General features: G+C 34.0%; 4 protein-coding genes across 17 annotated transcripts in view; 3 read left to right on the top strand and 1 right to left on the bottom strand.

Annotated features, from left to right (window-relative positions):
- LOC128885896 (CTD small phosphatase-like protein 2) lies at positions 1 to 4,601 on the top strand. 3 transcript variants are annotated; one of them, XM_054140230.1, is made up of 8 exons: positions 1 to 180; positions 1,160 to 1,394; positions 1,744 to 1,884; positions 1,948 to 2,194; positions 2,275 to 2,834; positions 2,991 to 3,347; positions 3,423 to 3,518; positions 3,592 to 4,601. In XM_054140230.1, the coding sequence occupies exons 2-8, from the start codon at positions 1,182 to 1,184 to the stop codon at positions 3,655 to 3,657; spliced, it is 1,680 nt and encodes a 559-aa protein (XP_053996205.1). In that variant the 5' UTR covers positions 1 to 180; positions 1,160 to 1,181; the 3' UTR covers positions 3,658 to 4,601. The 3 variants fall into 3 exon arrangements, with proteins under 3 accessions (XP_053996205.1, XP_053996206.1, XP_053996208.1); XM_054140231.1 differs by lacking the exon at positions 1 to 180 and adding an exon at positions 208 to 566; XM_054140233.1 differs by lacking the exon at positions 1 to 180 and having other exon boundaries at positions 1,257 to 1,394; positions 1,546 to 1,884.
- Positions 2,746 to 9,934, bottom strand: LOC128885903 (metaxin-2-like). Of its 6 annotated transcripts, none has more exons than XM_054140267.1 (4): positions 9,730 to 9,910; positions 8,902 to 9,481; positions 8,189 to 8,326; positions 2,746 to 2,850 (listed from the first exon to the last, which is right to left on the bottom strand). In XM_054140267.1, the coding sequence occupies exons 1-4, from the start codon at positions 9,773 to 9,775 to the stop codon at positions 2,847 to 2,849; spliced, it is 768 nt and encodes a 255-aa protein (XP_053996242.1). In that variant the 5' UTR covers positions 9,776 to 9,910; the 3' UTR covers positions 2,746 to 2,846. The 6 variants fall into 6 exon arrangements, with proteins under 6 accessions (XP_053996242.1, XP_053996240.1, XP_053996241.1 ...); XM_054140265.1 differs by lacking the exon at positions 2,746 to 2,850 and adding an exon at positions 6,588 to 7,356; XM_054140264.1 differs by lacking the exons at positions 2,746 to 2,850; positions 8,189 to 8,326 and adding an exon at positions 8,335 to 8,748 and having other exon boundaries at positions 8,902 to 9,244; positions 9,314 to 9,481; positions 9,730 to 9,934.
- An 806-nt stretch (positions 9,935 to 10,740) lies between these two features.
- LOC128885907 (60S ribosomal protein L23) lies at positions 10,741 to 12,290 on the top strand. Its single transcript, XM_054140273.1, has 4 exons — positions 10,741 to 10,813; positions 11,047 to 11,130; positions 11,653 to 11,781; positions 12,025 to 12,290. Exons 1-4 carry the CDS (start codon positions 10,801 to 10,803, stop codon positions 12,219 to 12,221), a joined length of 423 nt encoding a protein of 140 aa, XP_053996248.1. The 5' UTR covers positions 10,741 to 10,800; the 3' UTR covers positions 12,222 to 12,290.
- Positions 12,291 to 14,308: 2,018 nt separating this feature from the next.
- The window catches only part of LOC128885897 (glutamate-gated chloride channel), a 47,596-nt gene continuing 38,681 nt past the window's right edge, over positions 14,309 to 23,223 (top strand). For 2 of the 7 annotated variants that reach the window (XM_054140235.1, XM_054140236.1), the window contains exons 1-3: positions 14,309 to 14,596; positions 19,669 to 19,736; positions 20,956 to 21,074. In XM_054140235.1, coding sequence (XP_053996210.1) covers positions 19,678 to 19,736; positions 20,956 to 21,074 — 178 coding nt within the window. In that variant the 5' untranslated portion in view covers positions 14,309 to 14,596; positions 19,669 to 19,677. Of the gene's footprint in view, positions 14,597 to 19,368; positions 19,543 to 19,668; positions 19,737 to 20,955; positions 21,075 to 23,223 lie in introns of those variants that run through there. The other 5 variants (XM_054140240.1, XM_054140241.1, XM_054140234.1 and 2 more) reach the window with 5 other exon arrangements.

Here is a 23,223-nt window from a genome sequence, read left to right as displayed (position 1 = left end):
GCTAAAGAAGTGTTGAATTTGACTCATGGTGTATTTTCGAGCGACGCCGCAGCCATGATTGTTTAGTTTCGGGGGGGATGAAAAGCTAACGCGACGAGGGATTTGAATGAAACGCGTGTGATCGTAACGTACTAAGTTATTTCAGTGTTTAACGAGTGTGTCTGTTAATTGAGAGATATGGTAAGCGGTAACAGTAGTTAAAACATGGATTAAGTGTCTATTCGCGAAGGATAGTTTTCGCGCGAATTTTCAGGTGTTACGATTGTTGTTGGGTGCCGCCGCCGCTACCGCGGCGCAACATTGCACTTTCAAACTTTCGATCGATTTGTAGCCGATGCAAAGAACGTAAAGCAAAACGGGCATCGCGTACGGCTTGTCCTCCAACGCGACTTTTATCATGCTTCTCGATGATCGTTCGATTCCGCTTTAGAACGACATACCGTTTCTGTGAAAACGTTCGAAAACGTAACCGGGTATCACACCGCATATAAATCGATATATACATACTAGTGTGTGTACATAGGCGTGTTTGTGTACGTGACGCTTAAACGTAGGTGTATATACAGGTACGACAAGGAACCGTGGATCAGGAACGCCCCTTTTTACAATACGATCGAATTTCTTTCCCGCGCAATTTCTAAGACACGACAAAACGTCAATAATTGATAACATCGAACCGAAATTCACTTAATTTTTCAACTTCCTCGCTTCAATGATAATCTCGTCTCTTTTAATGAGACTTTCCATTTATTGTAATTCAATATTTTTATTATAAATCTTTGAAACAACACTGAGATGTAGAAAATACAATTAACTTCTCTGAACACGAGTAATATATTTATTCACTTTGGTATCGCTTGGGTTTACAGGGACTAATTTAAAAATTCGTTTACATAGTATGAAAAAATAAACCTCTGTTAGATAATGAAATACATTTCTATATCTTTCTCTGTTCCACCCTGTATATCACTCAGTTTTTAATGTTTAATGTTTTAGATACATACGTTTGGAATTCATTAGATAATTATATTTATGAAACAAAAGTTATATCTTCTGCATTCAATATTTTCCATTTTTACATATTCAGCGAAAGAAATTATACTAATTTTTATCACAATCTTTTTATGAAATAATATTCTATACTTGTACATTGTTTCAGGATAATTAAATATTCCTTTGAAATGTGGTTACGAAGTGAACATGTTGGTAGAAGACTGCGTGGTCGTTTTACTTTAAGCACTGTACCCAGATCCAAAGTTTCCAACCATCGAGTACAAGTTGGCAGTTTGCGAAAACTTCCATCTATCAGTAATAATAACCATCGCATTAACTCGCCAAACAAATGTGGCAGGCTAACACGTTGGAGGCATAGATGCACACATTTTTTGAAAGAGGTCAGCACTAAATTTTGTTTAAGTTTTAAATTTGATATACGTGTTTTACACATAGTACATTCTTTCTTGTTACCATCCAAGACCTTACTATTCAATTATAATATTTCAAAGTGTATTATTGTTGTTAGCTTACTGTAAATGATCTTTGCAGGTCATTTATTAAAGCAAACTTCACTGTTTCTTAAAACGAAAAAAACTTTCTAACTAATCAGCGATTAATGGTTAATGAGTGACTGACTAACTCGCAAGGATGATTATGCAATTAGATTTCTTAGAACTACAATCGAAGCCATTTGGTTAATATAAGGACTTCAATTCAGTTTTGTTAAAAAGATTATTATCTTCGTAGGCTTGTAAAGAAAATGTTTTACATTTTGCGAAGTCTGCGCCTATTAGACGAGAGAGAGGACCTCGTAGAAGAAAATGCATAAAACGGTCAATGGTTACTTCAACTCCATTACATCGATCATCTGCAAAAGATGCAATTCCTGTAAGTCTTCGTAAATTATTTAACTTTTGAATGTCAAAAATACATCGTTTAAATTTTTTTTAGCCATCAAAATGCACAACAGTATCTAAAGTTACTGACGATTCTAAAGAAAACTGGAATACAACTATTTTATCTCTATACTCATCCATATTAAATACAGATTCATGTTGTTCCTCCATATCTACTATAAATGACTTTAAGCCTTCCATTCCGAACGTATCACCCTTGACAAATCTAATGCCTCCAGCATCTATAGGATCGCATTCAGACCTTTCATATGTATTAGACAATGAAGATCCTAAGAATAATGGTAAATGTATTTAGCAAAATTAAATACTAATTTCTTTCGCTCCATGTAACATATTCTAATGAAATTTTGCTTTATTGCAGATACCAGTTCACTGTATTATTCTGCTTCCTCCTGCACAGAAACAGAAACATCCGAAGAATGCTATAGTTTAATACATTCTACATCCATGTATGGAGCTCGTGCTTTCTTACCAGAAAAGCATTTTTTAAGTGGAAAATACGCACTTTGCAACAATAATGAAAATAACAGTAGTTTATCGAAAAATCAATATTCTCTTGACAGTCATTCATCAAAATATGAATCAAGTTTTACTACTACAAAGTACAGTACATCAACCATGTACAGCATAAGTCATCACCATTCACCTGATACCAATGGAAATGTTACTGAAAAATATAATTCCGATGACATTGTTAGCGATTACCACAATGTTGAATACATGGAAGTTGGTAGCGAAGAAATAGTAGAAAGTTGTGATGTGGAAAATATGGTTACTCATGTGCAAGAAGACTGGGAACCATTCGACCCGTATGTCTTCATTAAGCACTTACCACCTTTAACTCCAGCAATGAGAGCCAGATGTCCTGCTCTTCCACTCAAAACACGTAGCAGTCCAGAATTCAGTCTAGTATTAGATTTGGTATGTTCACATTTAACTGAGATAATAAAACAATAGATAATGAAAAATTAAAAAGAAAAAACACCAATAAAATTTAAAATTTAATTTGATTGTGGAATGCATCACAGAATAAATGGACATATGTATAAGTATATAACAAGATATTTTGTTGCATAGGATGAAACGTTAGTTCACTGCAGTTTACAAGAACTTTCGGATGCTGCATTTCGTTTTCCAGTCGTCTTTCAAGATGTAACGTACACAGTGTTCGTCAGAACACGGCCATATTTTCGTGAATTTTTAGAACATGTTTCGTCACTGTATGAAGTAATTCTTTTTACCGCGAGTAAACGAGTTTACGCCAACAAATTAATGAATCTGTTAGATCCTACAAGGAAGTTGATTAAATACCGTCTGTTCAGAGAACACTGTGTTTGCGTTAATGGAAACTATATAAAGGATCTGTCTATATTGGGTAGAGATTTATCTAAAACTGTTATTATTGATAATAGTCCGCAAGCATTTGGATACCAGGTAAATTGATATCTAGAAAAATAAAAGGAAATGTCACGAACCATTCTTTGTTCTTAAAAAATATTTCTGTTACAGTTGGAAAATGGTATCCCAATAGAAAGTTGGTTTGCTGATCGTTCAGATAATGAATTAATGAAGTTGTTACCTTTTTTAGAAAACTTAGTAAACTGGGTAAGTATTTACGTTTACATCGAATAATGCAAAATATCCGTTAGAAATTAAATAAATAATTATTTTATTGCAGGGAGGGGACGTTAGGCCACGCATTAGAGAACAGTTTCGACTTTTTAGTTTTTTACCACCAGATTAATTTAAGTAGTAAGCACAAAATTAATGTGGAAGTACCAGCTTACGTCGGTATATACATGTATGTATATCTTAAAAATATTGAGTAGATAAATGTAAGATATTAATACAAAGCGTGCAATAATACACGCCAAAAAAAAAAAAAATGATATAATTTGCAATAATATCTTATTAATAAGTATGTCCGGTGAAGAAATATAAAAATGATTCAAGTCCAAAACACAAACTACTTATGTAAACGTTTACATTACTGTTCAACTGTAATTTTCATGAAATTTCAAGTAAAGTTCATTTATCGATTAAACGTATCAAATTTTGTATTGCATTGTATTCTAGATCGTATTCACTTCAAAAAAAATTTGTCTACACATGCACAAATAACGTTTTCTTAAATTGATTTTGTTCTAAGATAAGTTTTAAAATATAAAAGTGCATTTGAAGATTAAGGTTTTAATGCATAAAAATTGAAAAAATTATTGTGAAGAAGTATCACAATATAGTAAGTATTAGAATGTACATCTATGAAACTTTGGGCAGGTACCAATTAATTGAAACGATATCTAATAAAAAAGTTTGTAATTTACATACAGACCAATCGAAATTTAATATTAATAACTATTAGAGCGTTACGCGGGTAAATACAGCGCATACCGTTTTATGTGAAATTGTTTAAAAATTGATTTGAAAAACACACAAAGCACTTAATGCATTTATCTATTTACAAGCGTAACTTAAGAAAGCTAATGCTCGCGATGTGAAATTATTGCAATAGATTACAAACAAAAAACAATAAAGTTCATCGGATGTAAAGCAAATATACTCGTAGAATAGATACAAATAAAAAAAACGAACATAGAGCAAATTTCCAGGTACATGTAATTTCTGATCGCACAACGTTTTTATTTTTACGCATAGTACATACATAGCGAAAATAAAGTCACATCTACATACAGTAATGTTCTTATTCTCATTATTTTCTCGAGGTCCAGTATTGCTGCTTAACTAAAGATGAAAGCTCTTTCGAAACTTGAGACGTTTTTTTAAAGCAGAGTCGAAGATTACTTCGAGATAGTAATTTCAGGAATTGGTATAGATGACTATGAAGGGAATGTATGGGTAAAATTCTCTGGTATTGTTTATTTCAACTTAATAAATGACTTCAGAATTCTATAAATCAAAATTTTACGCAGCTAGAAAATTTATTTCTAACAACATAATATGTAACTATGGAAATATTATCAGACCATCCATGAAGTTTTTTCGCAGAATATGAAATGAATAAATACGACTACATTCGGACTGTGTTTAATGCTACGTTAGCCGGATTTTTCCGAATTGTGTAAATGAAGACGTTATTCGGTGAATGAATTTGTACACAATTACTAATAGTTCTACAAGTTAATTTCTCTATTAAAACAGGCACATGACATTAATTTGCTGTAAAATGCTCACATTGTTTTTAATCTCAACAACTTCTCTGCTTCGAGATGCGCTAGCTGTTGTATTAATTCCTATTCGTTTTCCTTGTAAAAACAAAATTCTATACCTTCACTCTTATAAACATTTCGAGCAGACCCGATGTTCAGCGTTTTATCGAGGGATTGTTGATTTATAATTATTTCAATTTTGTGTATTAAAAAAATACATCTGCACAAGGAATTAGCTTGGTGTTACAGTGATATATTGAAAAGTTCGAAACCTTCTTGAATAAATTAATTAATTTTACAAATGATAATAATAACGATTGTACTTTTGTGTTTCTATCGTGATTTTACGCTATATTTATTTACTGCAATGTAAGTATGCGCATTTAAAAATATCTCTAAATAAATACGAAGTCTTCGATTCAAACTTAGTCATTGTAGAAGAATATGATCTCAGTCTGATTATCTTTAATTCGTGTATTAAAATTATAATTGTTGAAGCTTTAGTTGAGCACTACAAGCATAAATCAGTATAGATTACAGGTTAGTTGAGTGCATATATATTTATATTCGTAATTTCTCAATTACAAATACATAATATGTATGTTCTGAATGGACATGTGTGTGATATTATATCATTATACCTACTCTTAATAAGATTATAGAAATGCGTGTAATTCATAGTCGAAGATCTATATCAAAATGAAACAACCATGCAAAATAATTTAGCAAAAGTAACATAAGAATTTATATCTTGTAGTTCTTGCTATACTTCAAGATCACATGTACGTTCGCACCACGAATATACAGATGTGTAAGATCAATCTTATATTAAGAAAATGTGGAAATGCTTAAATTTTCTATATTGAATATTTTTCACTAAGTTTCATTAACCTGATAAAAAATCTATGCTATAAATTTATAGAACGAAACTAATTCAAAACGATTGTTATAATTTTGTACGAGTGTTGTACGAAAATGAAAATGGATTCGGTGTTCAACTTTATCGCTATAAGTTTGCGTATACTTTGTTATTTCATGCAATGATTTTATTGCTTCAATTTTAACGAATAACAAATCACAAGTCGCTTACACTTCTGTTTAGAATAGTAAAATTATATTTCTGTGTACACTGTAATAGCAACTTTCAGGCGTAATATTTGTTACTGAAAGATACTATCAAGAAATAGAAATAATAAAAGTAGGGAGATTGTACAAGAAAAATACATGCTTGTTATGTATGGAACAGGTGTCTATGTTATTGATTCTTTTATTCGTCATTAAACGATGAATATATTCAAACATTAAATTACAAAGAACATTTAACATGTTGAGATAAAACAGAGTAATTTTACATTTAGTACACAAATGTTTAATTGTGTAGATGTTTGATTAATTAAAATGTAATGAGGATTATAACTGGTGTTTATTGCAATTAAACGCTGGAGACAAGAAGTATGTAACAGACTTAGTATAATAATTACAAATACTAACGTACAGTAATGTAAAGTTGTATCGGTATTAAATATTTATTTTCAAATTTCGCTTTTTACGATATAAAATCATTTGAACATTACTCCAATAACTTATATTTAACTTAAATTGGACATTATCATATAATACACCATTATGTTATTTTAAATACAATTTCTAAGCGTATAGTACAATTACATAGATCATAGAAATCCATATAAGAACTGACTAGAAACATAATAAAATTTCATTATATAATGTCAAGATATTCTGTATAAGATAAATGTACATTAAAAATTGATACACATTAATAGAGAATTATATATATTTTCTACAGGGTTTAGTGTAAATTGAAAAATTATAAGAGTTTATAAGTTCATCAAAAATATAAAAAAAAGGAACGATCTAAAATATAAAGAGAGATAAATGTATTATCATTATCTACGTAAAATATATACAAAGTCTATGATTGGAAAACTTCTTATTGTCGATTAACGCTATGTAACCATATTCAACATCAAAATGATATTGTATTGATGATTCTTTAGTATGATTCTGTTAAATTAGAGATAAATGCTGCTAACAGCTATGTTGAAAATGGACACTAGTCATATAACGATCATTTACCATTACTTCCGACAAGTCATTCTGTGAAATGTCAAGTTTAGAGATACCTTTTCTCGGTTATGTATTCTTGCAGTTATCCAAAAACATACGTTTGAAAATGTCCAAAATCGTGTTACTTACTTCTCGCCTTCAACATTTTGCTACTTTATTTGACCCCTATCGCTTGAGGAGAAAAAATGCTGAAAAATGTCACGTGCAGTATTACGTACTTAAAATAATGTTATTTCGTGTTCAACGCTAATATAATTTCTATAGTTAACACTTATAGCAAGTAACTATTAACACTTTCTTATTCACTATACAATTTACTATCTCTCCAAACTCGGACCTCAGATACATCGAGTAATTATTTATTGTTGCTGCAACAATATTATTATCATATATTTATATAGTTATATCTCATATACCATTAGAGTTACCAAAGAAGAAGTGACTTCATTGCATGCACTCTCACGGAAAATAAACAGCCTAAAGCTATAAATTGATGTCTGCTTATGATTTACATAAAATTCTTAAAATATTGAAAATTATTTGTAAATAATAATTTTTCAACTTTCGATTAACGCATTACCTTAAGCTGTGATTAGATTGTACGCTTCGTTATACGACAATGCGGACAATGTAACTTCAGGCTTATTCATAATATTAGAACTTTGTCAATTTTACAAATTTTCCAATATAACTTTTTTAGATTTATTTTAGACGCTCTACGCTTTAGAAAACGCAAGAAAAATAATTTCGTTATTTTAGGAACTTGTAGAGTGAGAATTAACCCCCTTTTAAACTAAATAACTCCTTGAATATGAATCTCGTAATTAAAATAAAAGAATTTATTTTTCTGAATGGAATCAAAGTCATTGAATGCTGCACATTTCTGGTTTTGTACCTTTGTTCTTAACATCGGTGCCTAGATAACACAAGAACTTAATATCAGTGCAATCAGTATACCTGAGTTCAATGTATCTGAAGTTCGAGTGTAGTTCCATCTACTCTTCTGAACGCTGAAAATACCTAGTTTCAATGCGTTTGCAGAGATTCACAAGCAGTGGATAGTTCTGGACAATATTCGCCAGTATGTTACCAGGTAGAGGTGTTGTAATTATTGTAAAAATATGTCCAAAGACTAAGGCATCCAATTCATTAGGCGTCCTAAATACAATTGAATAATAAACTGATCAGTTACGAATATTTAACCAAACAAATGAATAATGTCAAAATGTAAGAGTATATTTCATGCACTTGTACAAGTCTACCGAAAAAATGACAACAAATATTGCAGATTTTAAAGTGATAATAATTTAATAAAGGAATCTTCTGATAGCGTTGGTAATGTTTCAATAGATTCTGAACAATTCCATAAGGTGTCTTTTGAAGGATTGTTGATAACTTCAAAATCTTCAACAGATTCAGCCAAATCAAACTGGAAGTAGTTATATTTAACTTTTTTCATGTGATCAATGAGTGTAGGAAATTGTTTTATGGTTGCAGCAATCTCTTCTATAGTGGGACCAAGGTTGGAGTTGATTAGTTTGTATACATGACCAAACACCAAAGCATCTACTTCATTAGGCCTTTTTGATTTGAAAACACAAATAGGGTAGTAGAAAGTAAGGTGTATTCCTTTATTGTTAAAGTTAAGTACTAGATAGTTAATACAAGATACCTATTAACTTATACAAAATAAACCATGCTTTTGTAATAATTCTATGTTATGTTATACTTACTTTTTTCCAGAAAAATATTCATTACCCTTGAGTCTCTCGGATAATGCTCCACAGCACTTTTTGATTTCGCTACATACATCCTCTAAATTCTTATTATACCATCCATGTACTTTGAGCTTCTTTATGATTTCTTTTCTTTTTTGCCAGTTTAAAAAGTGATTCAAGGGCCAAGGATACACGCTCCCATGCCTTGGTTTGGTTACCTCATTTAAAGTTATTTCGTCGATCCAACAAATATATAATTCAGCATTTACAAATATATTATTCACTAACGATATATAAGCTCTCATATCTGCTTTGCCAATTGGAGATAGATGATCTGACAAACTTATGCCTTTATTTCCTATAAACGACACGATACTATCAAATTCGGATATATAAAATGCTCCACATTTAATAAATGGTACTCGACCAGATGGTGACATATATTCTGCGTTGCTTCTTAGTTCTATTTGAAATTCAAGACCGCACATTTTAAGATAAGCTTGTACAGCTAAACAGTTTGCACTGTCAGGTAACAGTATTTGTTCTACTTCGTACGGTTGAAATAAAGTAATTGTTTGAGGCCATGGCTCCTGAGCTAAATGAAAAAAGAAGATATAATTTAATTGGCGTTTCAAAACGAAAAAACAAAGACGTACACTTAAAAATTGTAAATACTATCTAATGCATAACAGTTTTGTGTATAGTTATTTTAGTTTCATATACAGACATGTTAAACAGGAAATCAATAAAAAATACAGCAATATTATTCGACAGATAAAGGTTAAGTATCACGTAAACTAGAAAGGTGAAATAAAAAAACTTCGGGATAGGATTAATAATTACCTTCTAATTCCAAATTTCTAGAATCGTTTAACAGAGCATTGGGCATTTTATTTGATCGAATATGATACTAACAACGATAGAAAATTTTACTTTCTTCTATTAGTTCGGTGGACAGAACAAAGGAGTGTCGAATGGTGTCGAACGCAATCGAAACTTTTTACTGCAGTCATGAAATCAATATTTGTAGAACATATTACATTACTGTTGAAGAAATTACTTTAATTAGAATACCAAAATTCAATCTTTATAGCTAATACTTTCTGCATTATTAACTTACAATTCACAATTCATTCATATATATATATATATATATATATGTTTATTAACAGCATCATATAATAAATGAAAATTCGAAACGATTTTAAATAATTATGCGAAATAGAATATGTAGAAACAAATTTTTTCAGATTCTTTGTTCTACAACTTTTTGTTTCAAAGTCGCATATTCCCATATTCAATCGATGAACATTATAGCATGAAACTATGAGTTGGAAAAATTAATATTCTAACTTTATAATTTTTCTTTAAAATTTCGTATGTAAGAACTACGATTTAGTAACTTTGACTGAATTCGTTGAATATGTTTCAAATTTATAAATTAAAATTTTTAAATACGCGATAAAATAAATTTTTTAGAATAAATTTTCATACTTGCAAAAAGTACAATGAAACATTTGCGATTAGATTTAGATTAAGTATAAATATGGTGATTCCAAGAAAAAAGTGGTTTATCGGCGAAAAATGTATGAAACCACATAGTTCCTCTACATTAATATAAAAGTAGAAATCCGATTAATAAAATATCATAAGTAAAGTTTAAAAACGGATAGACTTAAAGAGTTTGATGTTCGAATACAATTCACATAATATTCGAATCACCAAAGCGTTTGAACATTTGAATACAGAAAAATTGAATAAGTACGTAACATGAGCACTGGTTACGTTACGATTATTCGAAAAAGTATCGATTTGAATATAGTAAGTGTTTCCGCGCCGGAAACGTTCAACGAAATCTGCGCGAGGGCTAGTGCGCTGTAAACAGCAGTTTCTTTTTCTTTGAAACACGCCAAGATGTCGAAGAGAGGTAAGTTGGTTTTCCCGGTCGTAAAGAATCCAAAGAAATCCGTCCACAGATACGTTATAAGCTTAAAATGAGTTATACAAATAGTGGAAGAACGTTTGCCATGTGCAATAACAGGAATAATTTTCTGTTAATAATAATGCAACATGGAAAAATATATTGTTGTGTCGGTAGACAAATCCGCGTATACGTGTACATCGATATCAACGATTAACATGAAATTATTATTCTTTAAGGACGTGGTGGTTCCGCTGGAGCGAAATTTAGGATATCGCTAGGTTTGCCAGTCGGCGCAGTCATCAATTGTGCCGATAATACTGGTAAGTAGTTTCTAAAAATCGTGGAAGTAACGGATAACCTCAAAAACTAATCATGTTATGGCTGAGAATAACACATGGACGATGATTGTCATTCTTCTAAAATATTTTAAATGAATCACCTTTTGCATTTGATAGAAAGAAAACACGTTATTCGTGAGCACTAGAATTATTTAATATGGAGCATTTATTACACAAACTTCTGAAATTGCTTCTCAAGCGTGAAATAATATTACTTCCCATAAGGGTAAAATAATAATTTAATCATTTGTTACAAAATAAAATGTATTATTGTTTATTTTTCCAGTACTGTCAGTAATGGAATTATTAGTATATGAAATATTAATAAATTGAGTTTTGCATGATTAAGTATTCTTAAGTTTAGTTGTTTCTATATTAAATATCAGTCAAATTTGATGTATACCTATTAGTAAGTGCATGTATCTGTAATAGAGGTGATTTTATTAAATATGTAGATAAGAAAATATAGAATCTATATATATATAACAAATAATTTTATTACAGGTGCGAAAAATTTATATGTCATCGCAGTTCAAGGAATTAAGGGCAGATTGAATCGCCTACCAGCTGCAGGATCAGGTGACATGATTGTTGCCACTGTGAAGAAGGGAAAACCTGAACTCAGAAAAAAGGGTAATTTATCTTTTATTTGTGAATTTATTTATCAACCACAAGCAACTCTGCAACTTATGTAGCTATAGGCATATTTCCTACATATTTCTTTTTGGTACTGTAATCTGATATTACAAAGTAGTAATCATTTATTTAAACAGTTTTATGTCATTTTTGGTTTACATTTATTTATCAGTTTTATAATTTTCCAGTTTATTAAATTATCTAATTTCTTAGTACTAAGTATATTATTCTCTTTCACAGTAATGCCTGCAGTGGTAATAAGGCAACGGAAACCATTTCGGAGGAAGGACGGAGTATTTATATACTTCGAGGACAATGCAGGTGTTATAGTGAATAATAAAGGTGAAATGAAAGGATCAGCTATTACAGGACCTGTTGCGAAAGAATGTGCAGATTTGTGGCCCAGGATTGCATCAAATGCCAGCAGTATCGCTTAAAACATACTGTATAAATTTATTGTCCTTAATACAATATATTTGAGCATTTGCTCAGCACTTTTTCTTGTACTTTTTTTCTTTTGTTATTGTGATGTTTCATTTACCCTTATTAAATACGTTAGGATAAATATTATTATTATAAAAATAACTGACAAAAATCAATTGCAATAATGATTTGGTTTGTTTCCTAAAGAAACTGTAGAATTAAATCATATTCACAATTCAAGACGTCTTTGGATACCAATTTTTAGCGTACAAGTTTTTGAATTCACAAATTCGGACATCAAATTTGTTTAATGTTTTTTAACTTCGAGAATATTTGAAAGTAAAGTATCTTAATAAAGTTATATGAGTTACTATTTACATATAACAACTACAAAAATATATAAAGTAATTTAAGTAAAATATCTTTTAAACAATTGCTACCTTATATAATTTAAATTACGCGCGCTTTTCCATTAAGCAGCAGTTGCCATCTAGTGGTAGAAAGGCCGAACTATTTTACAAAGTTTTGTCAGCGCCTCTATCGGGAAAACGCTCAAGTTTGTTCTCGAATAGTTTGTAATTACAGGTGTCGGTAATTACCATAAAAAAGCGCCATCTAGAAGTGAAAAAAAGAACTATTCGAGGACAAACTTGAGCGTTTTCCCGATAGAGGCGCTGACCATACTCCGAAATATAGTTCGGCCTTTCTGCCACTAGATGGCGACGGTTGTATTTCAGAAAAAGCGCGCGAAATTTGAATTACTTATAAGTACATTAAGAGTAATTCCTAAGTTTTTAAAAAAAAGAATACTATGAAAACTCTATTAATAGTTTTATAGATGCTCTCAAGTCTAATTATGTATGAAAATCACCACACTGCGTTAAGGCCTTCATCAGGGTGGATATATTCACGTTATTTTTTCAGCTCCAGTCGGGCTCAGAATCATTATTCCATGTCTCACTCTCTGCTTTTCATATAATTGTATTAATTTCAATACCAAGGGTGGATAGTAGATCAGACTGCTATGGGTAAGAAGTCCTCTCGAGAGCTTGAATTATTATTGTATAAGTGAAGGAATTTGATTTTGAAATTATAGTTGTATTAAACTCGGTAATATTTTTTAAGAATTAATTTAAACAAGTTTTACGTAAATTCACGAAATAATTCAATATATGCGAACATATACATAAAACAAACCAAAAAACAACGACAATAACTCCATAATTTTCGTGGCACACAACTGTAGTGTACCTAGACGGCACAGTGTTTATTTAAAAAAATCTAAAATTAAAAACAGACAATAAAAAAACGAACCCAATAGCAGCATCCACACTTGTTTACATTCATAAATCATCACACAGATAGTACGGTGCTGGTCAATAATCTTTGGCGATAGCATCACACACATACTGTGTGAGCGGACGTTAAAGTGTTAACAGAGAAATATATAAAAATGCGCTGGTAGACAGAGACAGGTAGAATATCACGGTTTTCTTTGAACGTTGGTCTGGCTACCCCACTCTAAACGTATCCAATATATCTCTAAATATCTCTATGGTTCGATCAGCTGCGAGCAATAATTGCAAAGTAAGAAATCAGCGTGTTTATAAGGAAAAGGACGATCGAGTTGGAGGATGAGAGACGTGTCTCGCTTTTGGCTAACCCAATAGGTAGATCAGGGGAGACACAGGCCCGTCTGTAAGTGGAAATGTCCTACCATTAGAAAGAGAATGGAAATGGTAACCTATTCATCTCTGTGCTTTTATTAATATTAATGTAAAATATATATGTAATCATTAAAAGTACAAACGATACCCATTTATCGTTAATAGAAAAAGATTTAAAACAGAGACAGGTAAGATACCGCGGTTTTCCCTCCCTTTTGGCCTGGCTACCCTGCTCTAAACGTCTGCAATATCTCTATGGTTCGATTAGCTGCGAGACATATTACATAATAATTGCGAAGTAAGAAATGTGTGTATTTGTAAGGAAAAGGTAGATCGAGTTGGTAGATGAGAGACGGTAGGAGTGTCGAGGTGGCGACTGGTGGTAACGGTACGAAACGAAGGAAGAAAAGGACGAGGGACGGTAGCTCGTCGCGGTGGAGAGTCCGGGGTAGCGGAATGACGTCATGTTGCTAAAGCGACGCGGCAACGCTGAGCGTCTGCGTGGGTCGGCGGGTGTCTGGGCAAGGATCAATAGCGTGCCAGCGACCAGGTAGTAGGTGTGAGTATATGTAGGTTTCTGAACGGTGGCAGTCCAGGAGACGAACCTTCCGAGGCAGGACACTTGACGAGTCGAGTAGAGCTCCAGTGTCGTACCGGAGAGCGCCATGCCAGTATCACTGCACCACGGAACCCTCGTTGATTAGGATTATCAGCTTCTCCAGGTAACAACACTTTCCGTTCACGCGTTTCCCGTGTTTTTCCGTTTGGCCTAGATTACCGCCGTCCACGGTTATTCGAAACCCGTTACGCGCATCGACGATTCCGCGGGCCACCACCCACGTACGTACGTGGAAACCAAAATGCAGAACTGCGCCGCGAACGGGGTCAGGATTAAAGGGTAATCTCGCGGCTCGTTACACGAGTGTTAATCGAGTTTCGCGAGCAGATGCGGCCGGGGTGGCGTCAGATGTTCCAGTTAGGCGGATATCTGTCGTTTCGCGGATCTCGTGAAAGGATAGGCCCATAGGCTGGAACGGGATCGATAGGAAAATCGGCGAGCGGGGGCCAGTTTGTTCGCACGGTCGAGTAGTAACGTCGAGGTATAGGTCGACAGATGGAACGGGGATGCGGATGGAAATGATAGAGCGGCGAAATGAGATGGAGCTTCTCGTTGCCGGAGGAGCGACGGAGGGGGTGTCGTATGTAACGAGAGATATGGATTCCTCGACTTCCGTATGAAAGTTGGGTTACCCAGTTGTTGCGAACCATCCGCTTTATTTCGCCACCGAACTGTCTCGCCTCGGTCGAATTCGTAAACGCGAATTTATAGGACACGCCGAGTGTTTCGACAAATATCACCGTGATGTTATATACATCTCGTGCTCCGAGTAATTGCGACGCATTTTACTTATTCGGTGTTGTCGTATTCGCTTTGGAGTTGGGAAATCGCAAGGCAACGTTTACAGTATCGCGCAAAAGTCTTTGGCCATCGTGTGAAGCTTGCGTTACACTTCGACAGATCCATCTCGATGAAATGGATACGACGTACATTTGTTATTGTGCTTTATATACATCTGTATTTATGTTCGTGTGCTTTAAGATATATATATTTTTTTTTTTCATACAAAAATTACGACTATTGCATTAGATATCTTTCTTTCGAATGCTCTTAAACTTATTACCAGAAAATTGTCCATGTGTTCAAATAGCCAGATTTCCAGTAGGCAGATTTTCTTCTTTAAGGAGGATCTAATTTCTAAGGATTTATCTAATTTCAGATGGTACGCTGTACAATAATATTGGTAAAATAAAATATATAAGCTAAATCGACGTTTGTTCCCTCTCTTTAGCGATAAAAATGTAGGTAAAAAATATACTATATTACGAGCGGCTTAAGACTTTTGCACATTACTGTATCTCATCCCAGGAGGATGTATACCCAGCATTCGTATTTAAAAATCCTAAACAACCGAGCATGAAAATTCATTAAAAATTCATACAGTTATTCGACTTTCTCGGGCAGCATTTTTCAGAGCTCTTTTCAGATAATCTCTGAAGGCTTATAAAAAAAAAAAAAAGTACAAAGCGAAAGCTAGTATTTGTGCTCGTTCAACGATAACGTATGGTTTACGCTTCTATTATTCGATGGAATTTCAATTTCGTTCTCACTGAACAACTCGCATCACAACTCTGAATACGCGACTTATTTCAAATATGAAATACGTTCAATTGACGATCTCGTACCATCATGCATCGATGGTTTGCTCATATTTAATTTCGAAACGACTAGTCCAGTAAACAACACGAAAGATCTTCCACTAAAGGACGAATTTTTTATTCGATGCTAAGAGAGATCTGAAAAGATATGAATTGTTTTTCTTTTTCTTTTATTATATTTTGAGTTTTCAACGGATTTATTGCGATTTGACTACCAAATATTTAATAAAACTTGACCTCGACGATCTATTTGATTTATTTTCGTAAAATAAAAAATCGGAAATGGTGATTTAAAAAAAATTCGGTGCTTCAGAAACCCTAACTCAGTACAGTATTCGATATTTCCATTTATTATTATAAAGTGTACGTTTTTAGTCAAATTTATTCGATCCTCCAAGAGAATGTACCTTTCGTTCCCATTTACGTTCTCTATACGTTGTTTTATCGATTTACCGACAGCCAAACAACACTTCAAAACATCGCAACATAAGCATTTCTTGATGCTTACATTGATCGTCTTATCTTTGTTATAAATGTTTCGGACAAAGGGTGTTCGGATTAACAAAAGCTTTTAGAATAATTAGAAATACATTCGGTGTACTGCTACAAATTTAATAATTGCGATCTTTTTAACTCAACCGCCGTACCGTATACAGCGAATTAAAAATATTTGTTCTTATTACGTAGTACGAGACATACTTTTATCCGATATAGGTCAAAAATCGGTACACGTTAGCAACGGGCTCTTCGAAGAATGAGATATAACGGAGTTAGTACAACGCCCTAATAAAATTTTGTCGGGCGGCGTGTTATTTTCGAGAAAATTGATTTTGAATATTTTAGATACAACTTTACGTGTCTGTAGTTGATTGTTTCGCGATACTATTCGATTTGATTGTCTCGGAACCAGTTACGTTAGATAATATCGCTGTCGATGTTTACAAACATCAGCTCGAAGTAGAAATAGTCGATAATGGTCAGACGCGCTCGCATAGGTATACGCCAGCCTGGGCCAATTTTATTTGAAATAAAAATAAGAAATGACTGTGTAAAATAATTTATTTCGAACCGTTATTTCCGATACAATTATTTGTCTAGTGCCATGGATGATCACATGCTACTTGACAATTTTTTTATTGAATTTTTGTTTCGTTTCCTCTAAGTAGAAACGCGACAAATAAAAAATTCATTAAATGGCAGGTAGCCAAAGTAATACAGAATATTGTTCTATTTACTGAATTTAACCAACGTCAACCAACAATGACACCCATAAAGAAAACAAATTTTGTTAGACTCTCCAATCCAACAACTACTTTCCAAAAGACTATGAATCGTATTATCATACGAAGATTGAATAGATATTCTTCGATATTCGAACCAATCGACCATATCTGTCTGAATGTTACAAGTAATCTCGATCTCGAATCACATCTCGAAATCGGGACGAGATCGAACCGAGATCGAGATTTATCTCGTCTCATGGGCATCGCTGGTGTTTTGTCGGTGGTGGCGTATACATGCGGAATACGTGTTTGTATTTTTACTCCTCGAGAGTGCTCGAGCAAAGAGTGAACAAATTGCTTTATCAAACAATTCCTCGATATACAAACGCGTTTTTAAGTAATTACTTTTCCTGCTTACGCCCACCCATCGTCGGTCGGCGTTAATTTTAATCAAGCGAAATACCGCTAGATTTACGCGTCGATACGTGCAAGGTGTTCTGCAAAATGGTGTAATTACGGGCGGAGAGTGATTCTTCGTGGAAAAAAATGTAATTGAAACGTTCCACGCAATCTCTTTCTACCAAGCTTCGTTTTCAAGGAAAACATACGTGAAAATGAAAACTCTTGGAACGAGCGTATAACAGATCTGGCCACTTGTAAAATAATGTTGTTTGAAATATTGTATCAAATGATAAGTTATCTTACTTCCTTCTTTTCTGCTACTTAAAAACGATTGTTACCTTTAGGAAAGTTGCTCGGATGTCAAAATACTTTTTCCTGCTAACGATAAATATATCGGGTATTCGAAAAAGTTCGCGACGTTTCTCAACCATTTGCATGATTTCATCGTTAAAACTGTAATATTGATGTATTCACTTTTCACTTAAATATGTTACATTTCATACAGTATAGCTTTAAAGTGAAAAAGTGTTGCAAGTAACCCCATTTGATGATACTTCGTTAAGTTAGAATCTTGTTAGATGTTCTAATTAAAAATATCGGTTGGCTTGTTGTTCGTCTAAACAAAGAGCCACTTCACGCACTTAAATATGCACATATCTGTCCGTCACCTTCGAGTGGCAGAACGTCACGTAATTATTGAAGTCAAGTGATTTCGTTTGAATATTTACGAAGTCAATTTTTACTGGTCACACGGCACACGCGCTATCGGCGAAGTTGAACGAATTTTTCTTCTTGTTAGTAACGTTAAATAACGCCTCCCACCTTCGATAAGTATCGGGAGCTTTAAATTTGATCAAAGTTAATGTACACATATAAAAGGGTAGTTATTTCACGAACAAACCGTGCGAGCATGCTAATTATAACGCGGAAAATAGAATAGGTCAAAGCATTTCCAGGCGTACGTGGAAATATCGAACAGCTTCTCGAGTTGAAAAATTGGTGCTTCGTTAAACTTTGATGAAATAGGTATAACAAGGTTTAACCCTTTGACGAGTAAGCATTTTTGGGAAATACACACGGTTTACGAGTAAGCTTTGTTTCATAACATAAACAATATTTTAAATTCACACCTCTACGGCTACTAATTTGGAAGAAGTTTCTGCCACTTTTTGGGCTTAGAAACTTCTTACGTCGTACTCCGTCTTTCTCTAAATGCTATGTCTAGGGTATCGAGAGGGAGGTGGTGATCTAGACGAGACACAGAACTGATCCAACATTCGAACGAATTTCTTCGCGTATCGAGGAAGAACCGATTTAATCTTCGCTCAAAACAGAAACCATACAACCTTCGTGTTAACCTGTTCGCATTGAAAAAATAAATCAATTCACAACAAAGAAGTAAAGACAGTCCGCATTTAATTTCCGTCGTGGTCCATGTTGTGACCAGCCACAAACCACGCGACGACACGACGACAATGACGAATAAGTACTATAATGTCCGAATATTAATACGAGCATACGTATTAATATTAGCTCTGTGCATACGTATGTACGTACACATTGGCTTTGTTTCAACTAGACAAAACTTCCTCGTTTCTATTTTTCGCTGAATCGTTTGGTTCTAATTCCATAGCATCAAGAACGAAGGTTAGTCGCGTGGTTTATAAAGTCGCTCAGTTGGATTAGAAATATTCACAAAACTCGATGGGAATCGCACTCAGCGCGCTTACCGAGTAACAATGGTAGCCCATCGATAACGTGTTTCCGTGTTCGTTGGAACAAGAGTGACGGATTTATATTATTCGTGTAACGGAGAAGTGAAAATAGTACGATTCGATTTCATTATCGTCAAAAATTGAATACCAGTGTCGGACTAGCGTTTGCAATATATATGCATTATTTCAACGAATGGTATATCGATCATTAATTGCATGTTTGTTTCTGGGTTACAGGCTGCCGCAATGTGGCCTGGAGTATTGAACTTACTGGTGTTACTAACAATCCTGATACACGAATCAAGGTACATATACTTTTTTACATATACTTTAGCATATGTTAAGTGTAACTTTCAATTTAAAAAAAAAAAGAAAAAGAAAAACTGATAGTAACGTTTCTAAACGTTTCTGTCGGTAGCGAATGCTCGCATGTAAAATTTATAGGGACGAATATAAAGGAAAATCTAGGAGGATATTGACAAGTGTAAAAATATACGAAATATCAGCCGTCAAAAATACATACGTTATATTGTTTAGAAGATAAGACATGGTTTCATGTTTTCAGCTCCTTATCTGTGAAAATATGAATTTGCATAAACATCCGTAGTCTGCAGTACATCCGTAGTTATTAGAAGTAGAAATAACAAGTAGCTCTCGGTAGAAACACAGAATTCCGGTTTACTAATAATAGAAGCTACGATTGAGCTTTGACGCTTTGGCGCCATGCCCTTTGTAGCAATCACTGCTCCACATCTCGGAGGCAATGACTCGTTAAGACGGTCAAACGTATTGATTCGGAATTTTTATCCGTTCATCTTTTAAAGGCTACAACAACTCGTTTCCCTTGCTAAGCTTTGTGCTTTTAACGCTACTTCCTAGTTCGCTCAATACGTGTTCGATATGATTTAGGTCAGTCGATTGAGCTGGCCACGGTGATGCTGCTACGTTTCTAGTACGTAGCCAGCCTTTCACCACATTTCTCCCGTGTTTCGACTCCTTCTTGTACTGGAAAATCTACTTAGACAGCATATTTCTCCCGACAAACGACAACATATTTTCTTCTATTATATATTTCTGTTTGTTAAGGAAGGAAACCACATTACGAGTTCAAGTATTAAATGTTTCTTGGGATATTTTGTTTTACAAAGAGGAATTTATATGATGTTACATAATGTTTTTACAACTTTGAGAATATTTTAGACATGTTTTAAAGTACATTTAGTAATATTTTCAATTCATTTCGGCGTAAATGAAACAATAATAAAATTATTTATTTACGTTTCTCTATTTTTAGTTATTATGTATTATATAGAAGTTGTATTCGTATTTATTATAAAACAATTGTCAATGAAAAAAATACAAAGAAGATGATCGGTTACGTTTCGGTCGTTCAAACCAGAACACCTCTTTAATTTGTCCTGGAATTTTGTAACTACAGTACGAATCTACTTGTAGATTAGTAAGTACGAGTAAAATTCATGCTAATACACATTTTTACGCAAAACCGATTACCTGTGGTTGCAGATGTGCTACTGGTGCAAAGGTGGTGAACTTCCGGATGAAGGAGAAGGAGGTATTAGACAACATTCTAGGACCAGGACGTTACGACGCGCGTATCCGGCCCAGCGGAGAAAATGCAACAGGTGATTATGTGGACAATTTGATTTTTTACGTCAGTTATACTTTCCAATCTTGTTTATTAAAACCGACCACTGGTTCCTACGTATCGTGAAAAATCGAATAACGATCAAGGAAAAAGCGAAATTCGCCCAAGCTCGATACAGCGGTAAAAGATAATCCACTTTCCAGTCATGTTGTTAACGAAAACTGCACTCACGTTTAGTTGTAAGGAAAATTGTAACGGTAACCAATTTTCCAGCATACGATAATATTTTAATTGGACGGTCCATTAATCGCTGATACGATTAACGTGTAGTTTGATCGCGACTAAATATTCTCCGATGGATTACTATTTAATTATATTCGTTACTCGTCAAGTGCGGTAAGAAGAATTTCGTTGAACCCAAACATGAGAATTAAAAATTATCTTTCCGATTTCAGACTCCTTGCTCCGATTCGAAATTAAAATTATTCCTTGCGTCGACCTCCATCGCGACGAAAGAGTCCAACTAATGCAATTATTTTCAGATGAACGTAGTTAACCGTTACTAAGCGTTCGAATAATGATAACGACGAATGGTAACGCTTTTGTGGAAAACGATTGGTGTTCCCTGGTGTCGGTTAACAAATTAGTTGTCCCAAACACGAATTGTAACGTTTAGCGTCGAACAATTCCGAAAAATCTTCAACCTAAAGTTACTTTCGTTACTTAAGAATAATTACGATTTTCTTTTTTTCGCCATTTTTTTGAACGGTATTCCGACAATGTTAATACAATCAAGTAGTGATTGTAGTAGTAGTTATACAGGCTGAGTCACGAGCAACAGAACACCTGAATGTCTTCTATTCTCTATTGGCTCCGAAGATATGAAAAAGGTTTCGAACGGATGTAAGATGTTTTTATGGGATGAACATAGTCGTCATATTTTCATTCTCCAAAGTTATACTTTCCTTGAGTTGTTACGGTCATAAAATATCTTTTTCCAATGGAACTGCGGTATCTAGACTTTGCATATTGTAACAGACATCGACAGGAATTGAACCATGTAACGGGATACGATTTTCAATATAGAAATTTGGAGTGAAACAACTTAGGAGGTGTAAATATTAAATGTTTTAAGTGGGACAAAGTTTTAATTGCCATAAAAAAAAGACATTAATGACCCCGATAACTCGAGGAAAGATCGACTTTCGAGAATAAAAAGTATGACAACTATGTTTATTCCACGAAAACATCAATTCCTTTCGCAACACTGTTCGTACCTTCGAACTCAACAGAGATATTTGGGTGTTCTGTTTTTCACGATTTGCCCTGTATAACGAGAAAACACTTGTACGGCGTTATGATGAAGCGTACATGGAATCGAATTCGGAAGTCGACGCCATCGCGACCCCGCAGAGTTCTCGATTCGATTCTTTGAACGTCGATCCATTGGTTTGCGCAATCGTTAGCGGTACCTGCCCAACTAGGAAAAATAAATCTAAGACGAAGAAACGGCGGTTTGGGGATCCGTGCCTCACGTCCAACCAGCATGTAAAGTAACTCTATTGACGAGCGTTTCAATGAACAAGGTGTCCGAGTTAGCAGTTTGTTGGCAATGTGCCTATAAATTGTCAGCCATTTGAAATTTACAAACGAAATGCGCTTTCAAGCAGCACGTTGCCCGATGGAGCTTGATGATAACGATGATCAACTACCGTCTGGCACGTCGCGCTGTCATTCCGTGGCAGCGAATGGTTGGTAATGACGATGGCACGATTTGTTCGTGCCACGAACAGACATGCTATGCGCATAAACTGGCACATACGTAAAACATACAAACGCGTACGCCGGTGTGCGAGCATATTAGAAAAGAAGGATCAGAATAATTGTGAACTTAGGTGGACAACTTTGCTTCCGCTATTATTTTTTTCTTCGAAAAATAATCGAGGCTTTATTGCGAGCAAGTTGTTATACATTTACTATTCGAAGTATTGTCCATCGCTGACTTTTTCATTCGTGCAAATACAATTACGTAATTCAGGCGTACATTTACCTAGAGATTTACGTTGAATTTGATCTTATTCGGCCACTCCGCATCCGATAATCTTACGAAAAATGTCACACGGTAGCGCAGTTCAAGTTTTTAATCGGATATCAAAAGTTGCGGTGATTCTTTAGATATCGCTGTG

This window comes from Hylaeus anthracinus, unplaced genomic scaffold, assembly GCF_026225885.1.
Source record: "Hylaeus anthracinus isolate JK02 unplaced genomic scaffold, UHH_iyHylAnth1.0_haploid 11982, whole genome shotgun sequence".
Taxonomy (NCBI): Eukaryota; Metazoa; Arthropoda; class Insecta; order Hymenoptera; family Colletidae; genus Hylaeus; species Hylaeus anthracinus.
This window is presented reverse-complemented; position numbering and strand designations above follow the sequence as displayed.